The following is a 19,368-nucleotide window of genomic DNA, read 5'->3' as shown; positions in this document are numbered from 1 at the left end:
CTTCTATACATCTTTAAGTCTTGTAGTATTATTATTCTACACATCTTTAAATGAAATAGTTGTATCTGAGATGCGTCTAAAGAGATTATAAGGTGTGTAAAATTAGAGAAGAATAATAAGAAGAAATTGAGGCACTATTTGAGTTTTCAGACGTGTCATACACGTTTCAAACGTCGATACATATAAGAGACAAAGATACGTAGACACGTCTAATCTAAATGATGTAAGAAAAAAACCACATGTGTCCGCTCGTGTAGACCAAAAACACAAAACGTATGTAAAAGTCCATAGAAGAAATGAAAAATAATCGAGGCAGCTAAAGTTAACAGAAATATGACATACATCCACATATCATTATATATAACATAGTATAATGTCATGAGTCACAAACTAACCTTTTTTGCAACATTCATGCTTGGCTTCTGCAAAAAGAAAATTCCTTTTAGCAATAGCCATATATTAACAAAGATGTTGGTAAATAAAAAAAATTGCTACCTGTGGCTGTATGTTAGCAGGCAGGGGCAAATCTTCCACCAAAGGAGATCTTGGAACATCGACAACCTGAGTCCCACTTGAACCATCTGGAAGCCGAACACTCCAACTTTGACCATTATCTATTCCTAATGCCTCGGAGTTAGATTCTGGTGTAACCACACCTTGAGGGGCAGAAAAGGCAGATGTTGAGGCCTGTATGTCCTTATAAACAAAATTAAGTTGGTTAGGTTTTCTATCTCTAACAGCCAATACAACTATACTGTAGAAGGGAAAACTCAGTCATTTCTTCACCTTATCGGTTTTTATAAATTGGTTAAGACCAATTGTCAAAGCAGATGTTGATATCAACGAAGCTTTCAGAATGCCGAGACCCTGTGCAACATGTAACCATAAAGTAAGTGTAAAGTTAGCAAATAAAAATAAACTATAAGAACATGTGCATACCTCCTTGACGCCAATTTTGATAACTCTTTCCTCCAAATCAGATAGGGTAACTTTTGATCTTTTTAGAAATGACACTGTAGAAATGGAAGACATTGGACTCACAAACAAGTCATCTGTCACCATGTACATCGATGGTCCTTTGGCAAAGGATGATTTTGCAGTAGACGACTTGGGATCAACCAATTTAAATGGTACAAACTTTTCTTCAGAAATATTATTATTGCGAGAATAAAATATTTCTTTTGTAAGATCAGTAGCAGACCTCCTACTTGTGTAATCATAGTAAGTATGACAATAATTCATAGGTAATGAAGCTGCACCAATTGGTAATATCTGGTTCCTGAGTTCAAATTGTGTGGCGCAATGAGGCTTACATAGTTTGTCTTTGAGTCCCTCTGACATTAAATATATATCTGGACTCAAATCAGACAAGCTCTTGTATAAGTTATCAATGCCGCTTAAAGAAGAGAATCCTTGAAGCATATGCAACACTCCTCCTAAGGGGAATGTTAGAAGACTAAAAACAAAGTCAATAAAATCTGCCTCGGCTTCAACAAACAGAACTTGTTCATTTGATTTTCTTAACATAACTTTCACAGACATCTGCCTATCTTCGTCAGATGTTAGCTCTCCAATCAGAAACTCAACATTGTTTCTTAGGTTCAAATTATCGACAGATTGATTCTTCTTTAAAATATAATCTGTCAAAGGGGTCTTTGAGATTAATGATAATTTGAGAAGATCGACTACCTATACAAATTTAATAAGAAACAGTAATCAATTAGCTAGAAAAAATAAATATTCAAAGAAAATATATATAGATGATATAGAAGCTGAAAAAACATGCCTGTTTCTTGTCGATATCAACAGATAGTTCCTCAATAGCGTCAATAGTATCGACTCCAAGCTTTTGAAGTAGATTTAAACTTGCTCCAAAAACATTAGGCATCACACAAAGATCGTCACAGATGATAAAAGTAGCATTTTCCTTTACAAAACCTTTTTCAATATTTAAACATTTAGGGAATACTTCTCTGTCCAATACTCTTCCACAATAGCATTTTTGGTTCCTAAAAATGCTCAAGAGACATCCTCTTTCCTTTCTTCTACAATTCCAATTCTCACACACGAAGTACGGCATAGGTTCAGTGTCGTCTATATTCAGTTTGAACTGTCGACAATAAGCTTCCATAGAATTCCTTGGTTGCAGTAGCATTTCCTTGCAATTCTGTGAGCATAGATATTGTTCATCAAGATCAGAGACACTTTGATAGAGTGAGCTAATGCTGCCAAATTGAAATGCTTCAATGTTTGAGTCCTCCTTAGCCACAAGTCTTGCAATAGTACCTAAAGGCAATGTTAAGAAGCTGAAGAGAACATCAACAAAATCCTTTCCAGCCTCAGCATACACAACTTTGTTCTTTTCTTTGTCAACCAAAACTCTTAAAGTAACTTTGTCAACTTGTTCAACTGATTCAGTTTCAATGGAAGCCATAATGGAAGAACACACAATACAGAAATACTAGTATCATAAAACAAATATTCAAAATGTACTGTTTATGAAGAGTTTTCTTTTTTCTAATTGACGCTTTCTTTCTTCTATACTACTAGTACTGTAACTAGTAGTAGACGTGACAGTAAAAGAAAACATAACTTACAACTTCTTCTATACTATTCTCTCCGTCACAAATCTTTAGTCTTTTTACCTTTTTATTTTTGTCCCAAAATTTTAGTTCATTTAATAAACCAATGCACATTTAGTGATACTTTACCATTTATACCCTTATAAAAGTTAAAACATTAATTAAATATATTTTCTCTTTCTTAATAAAGTAAGGATAAAAATGACTTTACTTATTATTTATTAATCTCCGTGCAAAACTCCAAAAAAACAAAAATTTTGGGATGGAAGGAAGGAGTAGTACTACTCTACTACTAGCTTCTACTATCAACGTTTTTGTATTTTCTAGACGACTTTGAAAAGGGAAATTAACCATTAATCACACTTGAGATAGTATAACCATTAAATTAAGAGCATCCACAATGGAGCTACTCATTTTTGAGTACTTAAGTGGCTCCACATGTACACATCATTCATTTATAATTTTTTTAATAATAGTACATAATAAGTACTCATTCCCTCCAACCCAAAATCTCTTCAAAAGTTCTAAATTGGTCCCACTAATAGCACATCTATCCAATAACTCAACATAATTTTAAATGGGTCCCACAAAAATTATTTAGGTACTATGTCTTATTTTAGAACTAGTACCTATTAGGTACAATTTTGTTTTTGCTCCAATGGGAGTACCTATTAGGTACTAGTACTTAAAAATATAAGTACCACCATTGGAGATGGTCTAAAGCCTTGGTTAGCCAAACGAAACACTTGATTAAAAAACTTTTGGGTCATGTTAACATGTGCATAAAAGACACATGTTAAGGTTCTAAATATAGAAAATTGCATTTATTGTTAGAAAAAAATTTAATGCTTAAGAAGTTAAATGCACATATTTCAATATATTATTTCTACTTTTGATTCCTTAACATGTGCCTTTGGTGCACATGTTAACATTTTCCAAAACTTTTAGACAAATAATAATGGAAAATGCTAAACAGTGCTCCGGGGCACTAGTTAAGGATACAAATATAAAAGTTTTATCTCGTAAATTGTGCATTCAATATTTTAATGAAGTGAAAAGTTATTCTCTCTCATCATTAACTTTATCATTTGTTTCCTTTTTTAGTATGTTTAACTAGTGCCCCAGGGGCACTGTTTAGCATGACCCAATAATAATACATTAATATGTACCGTAGAATTGAAAGCGATAATGGAATTACTAGTACTAGGATCACTCCATTTTTCATTCTTTCTATTTTTTCCATTATTATATAATTTTGGGAATATAAATGTAAAAATATGATATTAAGTGGGTCTAAATAATTTTTATAAACCCAAAAACATTTAAAAACTTTGATAATAGAAGAAATAGAAATGATATAAAATGGATAGGATCTCAACTTAAGGTTGCTCCAAAGCTAACCAATAGTAATAATTAACTACTCCACCTATTATTTATCGCTATAATGTAGTAAAACGTTTTTTTTAAAGGGTGAATTCTTTTGTACACATATTATGTGGATATGTATCGGTATATTTGTTGAGGTGGATGATTCTGATTGGTTTACAAATAGTATTTATTAAAAAAAAATTATATGAAAATGTTAACATGTGTCTTTCCTGTGCACCAAAGGCACGTGTTAAAAACAAAAATAGAAATAATTTATTGAAATTTATGTATTTAACTTGTTGAACAGAAAATGTTAACATGTGCACCAAAAACACATGTTAAGGAAGCAAAAGTAGAAATAATTTATTGTAGACCGATCAGAATCATCCACTTAAGTCGTATAGCTGTATATCAGTACATATCCAGATAATTGTGTATCGGAGTGTTCACCTTTTAAAGACTATACTCTTTACAAACAAAGAAACTATATTTATTCTTTAGAAAAAACTTAAGGACTAAAAAAGAATGATCGGCTTTAGGATCTATTTGGTAAAAAATATTATCGGATAATTGATAAGCTAGCTCATAGCGGATGAGTTTATAGCGAATTATAAGCTAATTTTTAGCTTATAGAGAATAGCTAGTTGATTGAATATGTAGTGTTTAGTAAAATTAGCGGTTGATCTAACTTATAAGCATAAAATGACATAAAAAATGATGTTTAATTAATATTTAATTTTTTCAGATGACAGGGTAAAATTTATAGAAAAATTGATAAGCTATAAGCTCATAAGTAAATCTTCTGCCACACGTTCTCCTTCGTTTGAGCTTTGTTTGGATCTTAGAGATTGTTTATTCAACATTTAATAAGGAGTTGCTCTGCTAGGAAGTCGTCGGGGGAACCATTTACTTTGAAATTATTTTACTTTAATTTGTATGACTAGACAACGTTTCCTTTCTAAGCTAAATCTTCTGCCACACATTCTCCTTCGTTTGAAATGAAAGTTACTTGAACCGCTGCAACAGTCGAAATCGAACTGCATTCTAAAATGAAAAGATTTTCTAAGTCCACAATCATTAATATTTCGACTTAATAACTGCAATCGAAATAAAAATGATCGAAAGACAGTATTTTCTTGTAACAAAATAAACTAAGTCATTTCTTTATCTTTTGCCTCTTCGACTTCAAAATAGGACAATGAATCCATACTTTAAAATACTTTTCATTAGAACTCTCTTATTCTTAAAGACATTACTCTTTGCTTTCATAAATGACATGATTAAATATAATCTCTCTTGTTCTTGAAGACATTTATGTCCCACTTTATGAAAGTCAAAATCAAAGAACTTTGGAATAGAGTCAACATCTTTTAAACCAAAGATAAATGCATATTTGAGCTCGATTAAAATATGGGATAACAGTCGGAAAGTCTAATTAGTTTTGATAAATCTGCATTAAGAATTTTAAGACCATACCTGATGAATGAATCCGACCACACAAGAATTCTTTGATGGAAAATGCGTATTTAGTAAGAATTTTTTATGCAAGAAAAAGAAGAATCTTATGTAATAATATTTAACACTTACAAATTATAATAGCTCTCACTCACATGTATGGTTAGCCAATTATTGATCGGTCAAATTCCTTAATTTTGTGGATATTTCTTTCTTGTGTAAATATTTCTTACTAAAATACTCCATCCATCCCAAAATATAAGAAAAAATGGGTCAACAAAAGTTAATGTATTTGGTCCAAATTTTACGCGAAATACATAAATTTTCGTTGACTACTTTTTGCTTATATCCTGGGACGGAGGGAGTACTAGGAATACTCTATTGTCTATTGCCAATTGACTATATAGGCTTCAAAACTATTGCAAACAAAATTAACTGGAAAATATGCATACACCAGTAACTCGTATAACAAGTCGCCGAGTTAGCGACTGGTAGATCACCATTTTAATGTATCAATTATTTATGTCCAATTATGTATTTCATCAAGGTGATCTTACTTGTAGGACGATATAGTAGTACTCTCGCCGTGACACTTTAGAAGTAAATTTTACCTTTTTAGATTCATAGTGCATTAATTATGAAAGCGCGTTTTATATGCTAAAAAAATAAGGGACTGCACAAAAAATAAGGGACTGCACAGGATAATTTCTGTTGTACCGTGTTTGATTTTAAACTGTTTCTGGAACTGGACAAACTGAGGTCAAGGGACAGGACAAAAACTGAAATTCTTGTCCCCACAGAACCATGGGAAAACTTTTTGTCCTCCGCACAAGTTGTCTAAAATACCAAAATAACCTTTTGTCTACCAAACATCATACAACACAAAGTTTGTTCAATACCTTAAATGTTTGTGTTCTATCTTATACTGTCATATACTGTTCTGTCTGGTATTTATATTTTGCAGATCAAACGAATCCATAAAGTCTCACTAAGGGATAATAACTTAGAGAGGTAAAATTCATAGTGCCCAAGTCATGAATCGAACTCAGGACTTTGGTTAAGCTAGAAGAGATCCGCGTCATCTCGTCTAAATGCTCTTGGGTACTTAATTTAGATTATTTTTAAGATTTTGAAATAATTTAGATTTGTTTTTGGTTTATGATCAAAACGGGAAAGGGGTAATGGAGCAACGTTATTCCAATCATACCCTCGGCTGGCTAATGTTATGTGATTAAGTAAAAGTATTTTCCTTTACGAAATATAGAAACTTGAAGATGGCCGTGTTTGGTAAGTACAATAAACTAACTTATAGTTTATTGGACTAGTGTATAAGCTTGTTTGATAAAAATGTTAAGTGTAGTGTTTTCTCTTTTATTGGACTAAGTAGCTTATAGCATTTTTTGAGATGTTATTTCAAGTAGCGTATGAGTTTATAACTTATAGCTTTTTACATTTTATTCCATATTTATCCTTATTAGTTTCATTTATTTTTATTTTAAAAAAAATTATAATAACTACCCACTAACACTTAACTAAAAAAAACTATCCACTAACAATGTATTTTTATGTCATTTTATTCTTACAACGGCTAAATTTGTTAAACACTTTAATTTCATTCTACTAACTTTTCAGCTATAAGCTACCAACTATCAACTATCAGCTATAAGCTAGCTTTTCAACTATAAGCTAGCTTATCAGCTATCTGATAGCTAGCTTCTAACTTATTTTTAGAGCCCCACTTTCTTTTATTTTCCTTTGTTGCTGTCAATTCAACCGTTTATGGGTGAATAACCAAGAGTTAATTAAATGTTGGAAAATGCTAAACAGTGCCCCCGGGGCATTAGTTAAGGATGCAAAAATAGTAATTTGGTATTGAAATTTGTGCAGTCAACTTCTCGAAAGTTTAAAAAGTATTATTTTCTTTTCAAAACTTTCTAATTTTGGTTTCCTTAACCAGTGCCCCGGGGGCACTGGTTAGCCTGACCCTTAAATGTTTCACTATATGATGAGATTAGTAATTTCGGTTTCCAAGGTGACAAATAATTAAAGGCGCAAGTGTGCAATAACCAAGGCATTTTTAAGAAGCATAACAATAGCCATTTTTCCGAAATATATTGAAACTTGAACACATTAACTCTCTTTTATTTTCCATTGTTGCTGTGAATTCAACCCCTTTTGGGAAATAACCAAGACTAAATTTAATGGTGCTCTATCTTGTGATGAGATTAGTAATCTCGATCGGTTTCGAAGGTACTCCTTCCGAACACAATTATAAAAAGAAAAAAAAACATTTTTTAGATTCATTGAAAAAGTAATGTATCAGGTCAATAATATAGATTGAATACATTATTTTTTAAATGAATCTAAAAAGTGTTTTTTGCTTATAAATGTGTCCGGAGGAAGTAACAAATTTTTTTTTTATAAAATATTAGCGTGCACAGGTATCACATGATAACTATGACATCCCAATGTTGGCACCCCATAATCATCGCAGGAAGTAACAAATTATTAAAGGCGTAACTGTGCATTTACCAAGGCATTTTTAAGAAGCATATAACAGGCCAAACTTTTTTATAAGAAAGATTTCCACTTTCCGCTAAGTTGTTTTTCAAAATTGCTTAGTACTATTGGTGTTCTGTGATTGCCACTATGGTGGACAAACAAAGGAACAGAGTTGAACAAGTTGAGAAAGTTAGTTTGAGAGTTATGGTGGACAAACAAAAGAACAGATTTCTGTATGCTGAGGCAGGGAATGATTTTGTTGATGCTCTCTTCAGTTTCTTAACATTGCCTTTAGGTACTATTGCAAGACTCGTGGCTGAAGAGTCGAATATCGAAGGAGTTAGATTTGGTAGCATTAGCTCACTATCAAAGTGTGGCAGATCTTGATGAAAAATATTTATGTCATCAAAACTGCAAAGAAATGCTACTCAAGCCAAGAAACTCCATGGAAGGTTATTGCCAGCAACTTAAACTGAATATAGACGACACACCGGTGCAGTACTTCTTATGTGAATGTTCCAAATCTAAAAGTAGGGAAACTAAAGAATGTCTTTTGAGTATTTTTAGGAATAAAAATTGCTCTTGTCGCAAAGCATTCGACAGAAAATTATTATCCCCCGAATATTTAAATCTAGAAAATGGTTTTGTTAAGGAAAATGCTACATTTATCATTTCTGATGATCTTTATGTGATGCCTAATGTTTTTGGGGCAAGTTTACTACTACTCCAAAAGCTTGAAGTAGATACCTTAGATGCTATTGAGGAAAAAACCGTTGATATCAATAAAAAAGAGGTATGTTTTCTCAGTTATATATTCTGTAATCTTTAGATTTTTATTTTGATTAATTCTTATTAATTATTTCATAGGTAGTTGATCTTCTGAAGTTGTCATTACTCTCAAAGGCTCCTTTATCTGATTTTGTTTTGAAGATCCAATCAATTGACAATTTTAACATAAGGAGCAATTTGGATTTTCTGATTGGAGAGCTACCATCAGATGAGGGTAGGAAAATGTCTGTGAAAGTTACCTTAAGAAAATCAAATGAACAAATTTTGTTTGTTGAAGCAGAAGATGATTTTGTTGACTTTGTTTTTAGTTTTCTAACCTTTCCCTTGGGAGGAGTGTTGCATATGCTTCAAGGATTCACTTCTCTTAGATGCATTGATAATTTATACAAAAGCATGACCGAGTTGAGTTCTGAAAGATATTTATTCTCAACGAGAATCAAAGACAAACTATCCAAGCCTCAATGTTTCCCTCAATTCGAGCTTAACGACCAAATATTACCAATTGGTTCATCATCCTTACCCAATTATTTTTTTGTTACTTACATTAATGATATTGCATATTCTACTGATCTTACAAAAGAAATGTTGGATTGCAAGTATAATCCCAAAATGGAGCACATTTTTCCAGATTATGTACCATATAAATTTGTTGATCTTAAGTCCTCTACCGAAAAATCAACATTTGCGAAAGGACCCTTAATTTACATGGTGACGGACGACTTGTGTGTGACTCCAATGTCGTCCATATCTACAATGTCATATTTAAGAAGAGCAAAAGTCCCACTGTCTGATTTGGAGGAAAGAGTCATCAAAATTGGTGTGAAAGAGGTAAATCATGTTCATAAAGACTAAGAGTTGTACTTTATCTTAATCTTACTAATTTATTTTCATTGGATTACATTACACTAATTTAATGATTCCATGCTTGTTGTAGGGTCTCAGCATACTAAAAGCGTCATTGATCTCAACATCTGCTTTGCAATATGGTCTGAAGCAATTTATAAGAACTATTAAGGTGGAGAAATGACTGATTGTCTAACTGGAGCTGTCCCTGCTTTAGATGTGTTAAGGACTATTTTTGTGCAAATCTATTTCTGATTGTGGACTTGTGTGAATCTGTCAGAATGTGCAGCAACATGCCACCAATGTTGCACTTTCTCTCTATTGTGGTTCTTAAATATATTTTCCTTTCCAAAGTCATAAATTCTAGAAAGCATATATTACAAAGCAAATATTTTATTATTAGTACAATTTCACAAGAGAGTAATATATTGCTTCAATTAAAAAACTATGGCTAACAATGCAACTCAATCTATTGAACTAGTTGACAAAATTAAGTTGAGAGTTATGGTAGATAAGGAAAGTAACAAAGTTCTTTATGCCGAGGCAGTGAAGGAATTCGTTGATGTCCTATTGAGCTTCTTAACATTGCCTTTAGTGACTATTGCTAGACTTGTGGCAAAAGAGTCAAATATTGAAGCAGTGTTTGATGTATCGCCGATATTCACGAATAGATTGCCAAGTAACATCTCGTTTTGATCAAGGCGATATGTTTCGTATCGCCAATATTCATGAAGAGATTTGTCGCATGGCCCAGGGAAGTTTAGATGTTTCTAGCTATTATACTGAATTGAAATCCTTGTGTGATGAATTGGAGAGTTTTCATCCTTTACCTTCTTGTAAATGTGCAATTCAATGTTCTTGCGGTGCTGTTCAATCTCTTCAAACCTTTAGAGATCAAGACTACACTATTAGGTTTATGAAAGGGCTTAATGAAGAATATTCTCATGTTCGCTCTCAAATTATACTAATGGATCCTTTTCCCCCCGGTTGCCAAAGCCTTCGCTGATGGTGACCTAAAATCACCCACTCAACAAGAACGACAATTCCATACACCGGCAATTTCTGATGCTGATGGTGACCTAAAATCACCCACCGACAATACTGCATCAGTTAACAATACCTATTCTCATTAGATTAAAAGGAAGTTAGCTCAGTTTTTAGCAACATCACATTCTATATGCAGGGGTTGGAGTTCGAGCAGTTGTACATCTACTTCAAAAGCTTAAAATCACGAACATTGAAGCTACTGTGGAACAAACTGTTGATATCAGCAAGATAGAGGTATGAAGTATGATTTGTTTATTGTGGATTAATTAATGAGATCTATACTCTGATATGAGTGGAGTACCAAACTTCAAAAGTACTCCAGATAGACTCACCTATATGAATGTGGAATTGAGGCCGGTTCCTATGGGGTTTTGAGGCGAACTCCTAGATTGTTCATGAAACGGGATAGTTGTGCAGGGCCACTAAGACACGGGCCAAAGAATACACCCTAAGAGACGTTGTGTACGGTTTGAGAAAAATCCGAGATAGAGTTCAAGACAAGCGTCACTCTTGTTAAATCGGGCTCTTACTCGTTATGGAAACTTAGTAAAACAATTGCATGCCATGAATACCAAACAATGAATTTGTGAGATGAAGAAGGTTGGAAGGGTATTAGGGTATTTTCGTGTATTAACTTTCATTTTCGTGTATTATTACAATGAATTGGTCTCAGCATTCTAAAAGTTTCATTGACATCAACGTCTGCTTTCACAAATGGTCTCAACCAATTCATTCCAATTTCATGACGAATCAATCATGTAGGAAAGTCTATTTTTGATAAATCCACAGTAACATCAGTATAAGTCCCTAATTGAAAAAATTTAAGACCATACATACTTGATCAAAGAATCCAACCACACAAGAATTCTTTCATTATTGCCAATTGACCAGGCTTCAAAACTATTGCAGACAAAATTAAGTGGAAAAAATATGCATACACCAGTCCTAACTTGTATAACAAGTCACCGAGTTAGCTAGTGTTAGATCACCATAGTCCATAGTTACAATGTTACTACAATGAGCTTTTCATTCATTCATTCTCCCTCTTAATTCATTAACTACTAAACAATTTGCTTTCATTCACTTTCCCTCTTTCTTAATACAAACTTCCAAATAGGGATTAGGATGACTAACCAGTGTAATTAAAAAATAATTCAATTTTAGTATGTATTACATTTTTTTTTACTTATACTATTTTATGTTATTATGATCTCTCACGTAAAATTAAATTGTTTCTTCTACAAAAAATAAAAATAAAATTCTATCGTTTCAAAGTTTATCAACTTACATAAATCCATCGCGTCAACCCTGTGTGTGTGCTTGCAGTGATCATCATCTAATCTATTTAATTTAAGAATTTAATTTAATGGGTCAACATCCATGACCTTACTCTATAGTCTCTATCCCCTTCATTAAAAAATCCCTATATTGTTAATGGATGTGCATACCTAAATAAATATGGTAATTTGGAAATAGAATGGTCTGACTCAAATACAAGTGTATCCTTATTCCTTATCCATCTCACCATTTTTTTTTTTGGTACATCTCACCATCTAATTAGACAACTAAAGGAAATTATAAAAAGATTAACTTGTGTCATTTTTCATTTTAGTTTTCTTTGCTAATATTCGAAAGTAAATAATGTTTTAATTATTTTAGAAAAAAACAGTGAGTATTTTATTATTTTAATTTTAATATATTAATAAATTTAATAGAGATGCACCGACCGTATAAAATAGTTTTACACGGTCATCCAATAAAAAATTATTAATTTCATGTCATATCAAGAAAGTGGAGTGATATTTGCAAAAAGACAAAAAAAAAAGTGGAGTGATGTGCGGAAAATATGATTATTATTATTATTATTTTTTTTGAATCAAAAAGAAAACTTTGATTAATTCAAAAACCAAAGGTACAAGGCGATCGCAAGGATCCAGCCCACAGGATCAAGAACGACAAAAAAAAAACAACCAAAGAAGAGGACTATTTACATCATGAGTTTAGCTAGGCATGTCCTTAATTTTCTATTGGTCCAGCCCCTATAGACAATAGTATCAATAAAATATGATTATTATTATTTGGTCTATAATTAATATATGATATATTAGTTATTCAATGAATCTGAAAAATAGAAATTTACTTATAATTAAGGCCGGAGGAAGTAAAATATAAATATTACAAATTAATATTAAAAATCTCTATATTGTCGATGAATAAAACAATTTATAAGGTTAAGAAGTTACAAGTACAAAGTTTATATCGTAGTTTAGTGTGGTGACTAATCAACGTCGGAGAATATGTTGAATACATAAGGTCAATTATTTCCTTCTAATTGAATTTTCTCTATAGATAATTAAGAATCAAATATCGAATCTCTGACCATTTGCTTAAGACGTCTAAATCCTTACTATTTGAACAATTCATCGTCAGTCATATAAGTTATTTTTTCCCAAAAAGAATTTAATAAAAGAATTAAGTAATATCCTCTTCATGTACCAAAAAAAAGAATTAAATAATATTAAAATAATACTAAATATAGCTCTAACAAATTTTCTCTATTAGATGCATTTTACCTATTTTTTTATGATAGAAAAAGGATTTCTTTAAAAATGAAATATTTATTTACCTATTAATTTAATAATCTAAAAAATTTTCAAAAGTACCATAAAATTTTCGATATTTTTTTTTGTCAAGTAATTTAGTGGTTGGAAATTACATTGTTAAAGTAAATAAGTAATAAGTAACCTCACATAACAAACTTCCCATATTTTTATTGTGACTAAAATAAATATAAAAAATATGGACCATTTACAGAATTTAGCCTTTATTTAATGCACACAACATTGCGAAAATTTTACATTGGCAACGCATCAGTGACACAAAAACAGGTTTTTTCCTTCTTCCTCTCAAACCACTCTAACTACTTAATTTTTCTTCTTCTGAATTTGTTCTTTTATTAATTCTCTTGTGTTTCATTTTCTCTCGTTTTTTCTTTTTGAAGCTATGGTTGGAGGTGGTAACACTAAATCCGATATCTCTTTTGCTGGCACTTTCGCCAGTAGTGCTTTTTCTGCATGTTTCGCTGAGGTATGCATGTCGCTATATATACCCTTTTTCTTCATAAATTATCATCTGAGTATTCATTATATTTTGATTTTGTTTTCTAGGTAATCACTTTTTGTTATGATCTTTATGTGTAAGAGTAAGACCCATTTGGGTTTTTGAATTATACCCTATTGTTTTTTATTATTTGATAATGATCCTAATTGATTATACTTAATTGCAATGTGTTAACTGTAATGGGTTTTATTTGATGCATTTTTTTTATTAAAGATTTAATTTTTTTTTTGTTGTTATGAGTTTTTCCTTATTATTGTCCGTTTGGTTGGTTAGAATTATGTTGAATGTTGGTTGGTAGAATTTCCATGTAGGTTTGGTCAATTTATGCCTACCCGGATGCCGAGTTTTAGTGCATGTTTGAATTGACGGCAAGTTTGGTAGAATCACACTGTTCTACAGTGATTTTTGGCAAAATATAAACTTTGGATCTTGAATAAAATTACGTTGTTGCCGTGATTTTATCAAACTCGACATTGTTCTAGACATGTGCTTATTTATTGAATAGTTACATGAGGAATTCTTATGTTCAATCCTCAGATGTGGATTGCCTGTGGCTGCAGTAAACAATCAACGCAGTTACACGTAGTTTTTTATTTGGACCGTTAATATCATATCAGACGGGTAAGATTGAAAACTGTTGAATTAAATCAATCTTAGCCGTTGATTTCAGACCGGACGGCTGAGATTGGTTACAACCTCCTGTTGTTACAGCAGGAAATCTGTTTCCTTCAATCCTCTGGTATAATTAAAGGCATTTACTTTACACTCTTGGTTGTTCATTTTTCAAGACTTAACATGGATTAAGATTATTTGATGGTCGATGATTTGTAATTGCAGATCATGGAATTGGATATTTGGGATAAATTGATTGTTTTGTTGAGAGTCTTAATTATCTCGTTGGCTAAAAAAATTCACTGATTGAAGCAGCATTGAAAAAATGCATAATGATTGAATAGTTTTCCATGAATTTTCCAATATGAAACAGCTAATGATTAATTCACAAATTATCGTTATTTATGGAGATTGGTTCAGCTTGTCATATACTAACTATGCTGTTTTGCATGTTCCATTCACTTGTTAGATTTCGTGTCATAGTGCTTTTACAAGAACTAAGTCCTCAAATTTATCTTTTATATAGATATGTACTATTCTTCTGGACACTGCCAAAGTTAGGCTTCAACTTCAAAAGCAAGCTGTTGGCGATGCGGTGACCTTACCTAAATATAAGGGTATGCTGGGAACAGTTGGAACCATTGCCAGGGAAGAAGGTCTTTCAGCGCTCTGGAAGGGAATTGTACCAGGGTTACATCGTCAATGTTTGTATGGAGGTTTAAGAATCGGGTTATACGAGCCAGTGAGTTCTCAAAGATTGTTCGTTTATTTGAGTTTGTATATATACTATTTTGCATATGTAATCTTATATTGTGAATTACTTGCGATTTTTAACAGGTTAAGGATTTGTATGTTGGGAAAGACCATGTTGGAGATGTTCCGTTGTTGAAAAAAATTCTTGCTGCCTTAACAACTGGTAATTCCTATTATATTTCTTCTAAAACTCTCGATATGTAATGCAAAGTTATGATATTGAACCCTTGAATTTGTCTTTTCGGCAGGTGCTGTAGCAATTGCAGTGGCAAATCCTACCGATCTTGTCAAAGTTAGACTTCAAGCAGAAGGAAAATTGCCTCCTGGAGTGCCCAGGCGCTACACTGGATCATTGAATGCTTATTCGACAATTATGAGACAGGTATTTTCCTTTAACCTTGTATGATTTACGATAAAGGTACATTTAATCTTTTTTTAGGTTCAAAACTCATAATTAGTTTTGTTTAATTTTCTATCAAACAAACAGGAAGGAATTGGAGCTCTTTGGACTGGCATTGGCCCCAATATCGCAAGAAATGCTATCATTAATGCTGCTGAACTAGCCAGCTATGATCAAGTGAAAGAGGTAATGTAAAAAAATAATACTAAACTGCATTTTGGAGTAAAATTTTGTTTTTCCTCTTTCATTATTTTAATAACATAATTTTTTTTACTGCAGACCATTTTGAAAATTCCAGGATTCACTGATAATGTTGTCACACATCTTCTTTCTGGTCTTGGGGCGGGTTTCTTTGCAGTCTGCATTGGCTCCCCAGTTGACGTGGTAATTTATCGTTACTCCATTAGGGTGGTAGATGTGTATGACAGTTTTTTTCGTTTCTATCTTCATTCAGTTGCTTATTGAGCTTTTTAACTATTTAGTTTTCTTATCATTCCCCTAATTCAATTGTTCCATCTTCCTTCTTGTGTATATGCAGGTTAAGTCAAGAATGATGGGAGATTCTAGTTACACAAGCACCATTGATTGTTTTGTCAAAACATTGAAAAATGATGTACGTTTTTTTCTCTACTGTTGTCCCTAGTTTGCTTAGTTTTAAGCATTAACCATATGTGTTATGTGAAAAAATGCTTCGAGAGTTTGATCATGTCTAATTGTAATTGGTGGGTGCTTGGTGTATTATCTGCAAGCATTGCAAGCTGAACAAACTTCCTTGTGACATTTCAGTTTCGTTGACATCTTTATACATTTTCATTTCTCGAACTTTCTTATATGCCAAAACAAAATTGATCAATTTCATTTCTATGTTGCATAATATTCATTTTTTCTTTACACGTCTGTTAGATAATAGTACAACGTCTTCCTTGAGACTGTTCCCTTCCTTGTCGCTCTAGTGGAAATACAACACATCACTATTGAATTTTGTTCTTTCTCGTAAACAGTAACATTTTCTATTTTAGTTGTTAGATATTTTGGCTGAGATGTTACGTTTTTATGTTTTAATTGGAGAAATATTTAAACTGGGACGCATGATTTGTTTCCGTGTCCACATGCTTGTATCTATTTTATGTGTATTTTGTCAATGGTATCATTTATCTGGTTCAATTGGTTTTGCAGGGACCTTTAGCCTTCTATAAGGGGTTCATACCGAATTTCGGACGGCTAGGATCTTGGAATGTGATCATGTTTTTAACACTAGAACAGGTATGAGTTTAGTACTTTGTGATATCTTTCAAGTCATCCTCGTTTACTTTTTGTGAGCCCTGTCTCACGGAGTTATAGTTTATTTTTATTGCATATACTTGTTTCTTGTAGAAGTCAAAAAATCCAAAATTTGCAGAAGTTTTTGTGTTTAGTATCAAGAATTAAGATGACTTAGATACTGATAATGGGTTGAGAAGCATGTTAGCAAACTATTCTCTGCTTAGTTCAAATTTCAAAAATGAAACCCTTCTCCAAACCCACCTCTTATCCTTTAATAGGGCAATGTGACTTCATATTTATCAAACCTGACACTCACCTTGTTCTATATTTTATTCGGAAACAAAAAATTATCATAAAAAATGTTGAATGCAATTTTTTTATGATTACAAATCGAACAAGTACCTGCATTGCATTTACAACACTTGACACACTGCGCACCAACCACTTGCATAAGACCCCAGTGGTTATGTGTTAGTTAGAAATATACCGTCAAATTTAAAAACTCGGCCTTTTAAAGCTCTATTTTAGAAAAATATGTGCGTTTAACTAAGTTATATTTTTATGTTTTCTCTCATTCAACTTATTGGAGATACTGAAACAAGGGTCAATTCAGATAAAAATAAAATGTGTCACTCTTAAGGGTGACAAAATTTTAAAGAAAAGGCCTAAATAGTATTTATAAAGTTTAGATAATCCTTACTTTACAAGTCAGTTATGTAGGGTTAAGTTATGTCTATAATCCAAAACATAGAATTCAAAACTCACATAACGAGTTGAAAAGAAACTATATGTTATATCAAATTTTAATCAAAACCAAACATGTTAAGTCAAACTGTTGTTATGAATCTACACAAGCATGATGACATTTGTTACATACATTCTCACAGTTAACCTGCTAATTTTTGCTGTTTTCTTTCTCTCTTTTTTTTTGACAGACTAAAAAGTTCGTCAAGAAATTGGAATCAGCTTGAGCTCAGCCAAGTATTGCTGAAGAATTTTTTGAGAATGGTGAGTGACAACTGGGGGTGCAGATAGAAATCATCAAGAAAATATGAACACTTATCTTCCTTTTACCTATTGGAATGTGTGAACATTTACTTTTTTGGCGGAGTAAACTTAGGTATTAATAAATGAAAATAATAGAATGTGGTCCATGTTAGACACCACCTACGCGACCTATTCATATAAGCTAGTTTTAATTTTAAAGCTTAGCTAGTTTTAATTTTAAAGGTGTTTTAGAAAGAAAAAGTTTAAAGGCACTGTTTTATTTCTTTGTAATTCTTACAATTTTATTATTATTACGAGCCAGCCTGGCTTGTGTTGCTTTTTGCGCGCCTTACTTTTTTCTAATACACTCTCGTACTTTTATTTTGCTCCAAATATCATTTTCTGAAAATTATGTTTGAAACATGTCGTATTTCTTGTACAATTGAGTTAGTAGCTGTAAGGATATTGATATGTACAGGTAGGTGTTCAAATTTGAGATTTTCTATTTCTCCACAATCAAATGAGAGTCTAGCCACTAGACAAGTATTGACTTATTGCTTCTTAGAACTCCGTGAGATTGGAGCTTGTAGGAATTGAAACACGTAACCAGAAGTGTTTCTTCGATGAATTTTGTCCCCACATCAGTCTGCAACCGAGTACCCAATCAACATCTTTACCTTCTTCGTTTTTTCCTTTGTCTGGAAAACAAAATTCCATAATGTGCAGTGCCTTGCAGATATCTCAGCAGTCTCTTAGCAGCTACTAGATGAGACATTTTTTGTGCATCCATAAACCTGTTGATCAAGCCTGCACCAAAACAAATGTCTGGTCTTGTATGGCATAAGTATCTCGAGCATCCAACTATTTGCTTGAACATTGTGGCATCTGCATCTTTCTCATCACCACATCTGTCTAGCTTTTTTAAATTCAGTTGGAGTTGTTGCTTGATTGCAATCTTCCATTTTGAGTCTTCTCGGCACATCTTTCACATACTTTTGTTGATGCAATACAAGACCTTTCTCTGTTTCAACAAACTCTATGCCTAGAAAGTATGTCAACTTTCCCAAATCTGTCATCACAAATTCTTGTTTCATTACTGACTTGGATTGATCAGGTTCTGCTAGACTACTTCCTGTATTTAGCATAGACACTATGTTCCATTCTACACTTGTGAAAACCAGCTTTAGCAAGGAAAGAATTGAATCTTTGATTCCATGCTCTTGGTGTTTCACTAGTCTCACCTTCAATTATGACTTTTGAACTTTGTATCTTCATCTTGAACTATCAAAGTGGGAAGATGTGTCAAGTTGCTGCATTTTTTCTCTCCAATTCAAGCATTCATTTTCAACTACCTTTAGTCTATGTTTGGTATCACCGTGGATATATCAGAATCATGGTGACTCGCCGTGATTCTGTAGAAGCTACACAGCTTTTGGAAAATATTGGTGGATCACTGTGATTCTGGCATATCTACCGTGAGTACCATATACACTTACATGATCAAATAGTCTATAAGCACCTATAGGATGACATTCTACCAATATCATAAGCTTCACACCTGTCCTCAAGCTTCTTTCTTTGTTGATCTGGTATATGCTTGAAGCATAAGGCACAAAAAGTTCTTAGATGAGAAGCATTTATACAATG

At 32.5% G+C, this 19,368-nt stretch overlaps 2 protein-coding genes across 2 annotated transcripts; both read left to right on the top strand.

Annotated features, from left to right (window-relative positions):
* The first annotated feature begins 8,352 nt into the window (after nt 1–8,352).
* LOC123891980 lies at nt 8,353–9,723 on the top strand. Its single transcript, XM_045941839.1, has 3 exons — nt 8,353–8,700; nt 8,775–9,524; nt 9,631–9,723. The coding sequence occupies exons 1-3, from the start codon at nt 8,353–8,355 to the stop codon at nt 9,721–9,723; spliced, it is 1,191 nt and encodes a 396-aa protein (XP_045797795.1).
* A 3,674-nt stretch (nt 9,724–13,397) lies between these two features.
* LOC123888423 (mitochondrial uncoupling protein 1-like) lies at nt 13,398–18,073 on the top strand. Its single transcript, XM_045937486.1, has 10 exons — nt 13,398–13,474; nt 13,588–13,673; nt 14,845–15,060; nt 15,156–15,234; nt 15,320–15,453; nt 15,559–15,657; nt 15,751–15,855; nt 16,010–16,084; nt 16,648–16,734; nt 17,670–18,073. Exons 2-10 carry the CDS (start codon nt 13,590–13,592, stop codon nt 17,703–17,705), a joined length of 915 nt encoding a protein of 304 aa, XP_045793442.1. The 5' UTR covers nt 13,398–13,474; nt 13,588–13,589; the 3' UTR covers nt 17,706–18,073.
* The last annotated feature ends 1,295 nt before the right edge of the window (nt 18,074–19,368 follow it).

Source organism: Trifolium pratense, linkage group LG6, assembly GCF_020283565.1.
Source record: "Trifolium pratense cultivar HEN17-A07 linkage group LG6, ARS_RC_1.1, whole genome shotgun sequence".
Classification (NCBI taxonomy): Eukaryota; Viridiplantae; Streptophyta; class Magnoliopsida; order Fabales; family Fabaceae; genus Trifolium; species Trifolium pratense.
This window is presented reverse-complemented; position numbering and strand designations above follow the sequence as displayed.

What these genes read in the sequence shown, in the direction of transcription:
- LOC123888423 (XM_045937486.1), top strand. Translation starts at nt 13,590, where the DNA reads ATGGTTGGAGGTGGTAACACTAAATCCGATATCTCTTTTGCTGGCACT. An exon ending in GCTATGATCAAGTGAAAGAG is followed by an intron (nt 15,658 to 15,750) that starts GTAATGTAAAAA and finishes TTTTTACTGCAG; the next exon opens with ACCATTTTGAAAATTCCAGG. An exon ending in TGTTTTTAACACTAGAACAG is followed by an intron (nt 16,735 to 17,669) that starts GTATGAGTTTAG and finishes TTTTTTTGACAG; the next exon opens with ACTAAAAAGTTCGTCAAGAA.
- LOC123891980 (XM_045941839.1), top strand. Translation starts at nt 8,353, where the DNA reads ATGGAAGGTTATTGCCAGCAACTTAAACTGAATATAGACGACACACCG. An exon ending in TTGATATCAATAAAAAAGAG is followed by an intron (nt 8,701 to 8,774) that starts GTATGTTTTCTC and finishes ATTATTTCATAG; the next exon opens with GTAGTTGATCTTCTGAAGTT. An exon ending in TCAAAATTGGTGTGAAAGAG is followed by an intron (nt 9,525 to 9,630) that starts GTAAATCATGTT and finishes TGCTTGTTGTAG; the next exon opens with GGTCTCAGCATACTAAAAGC.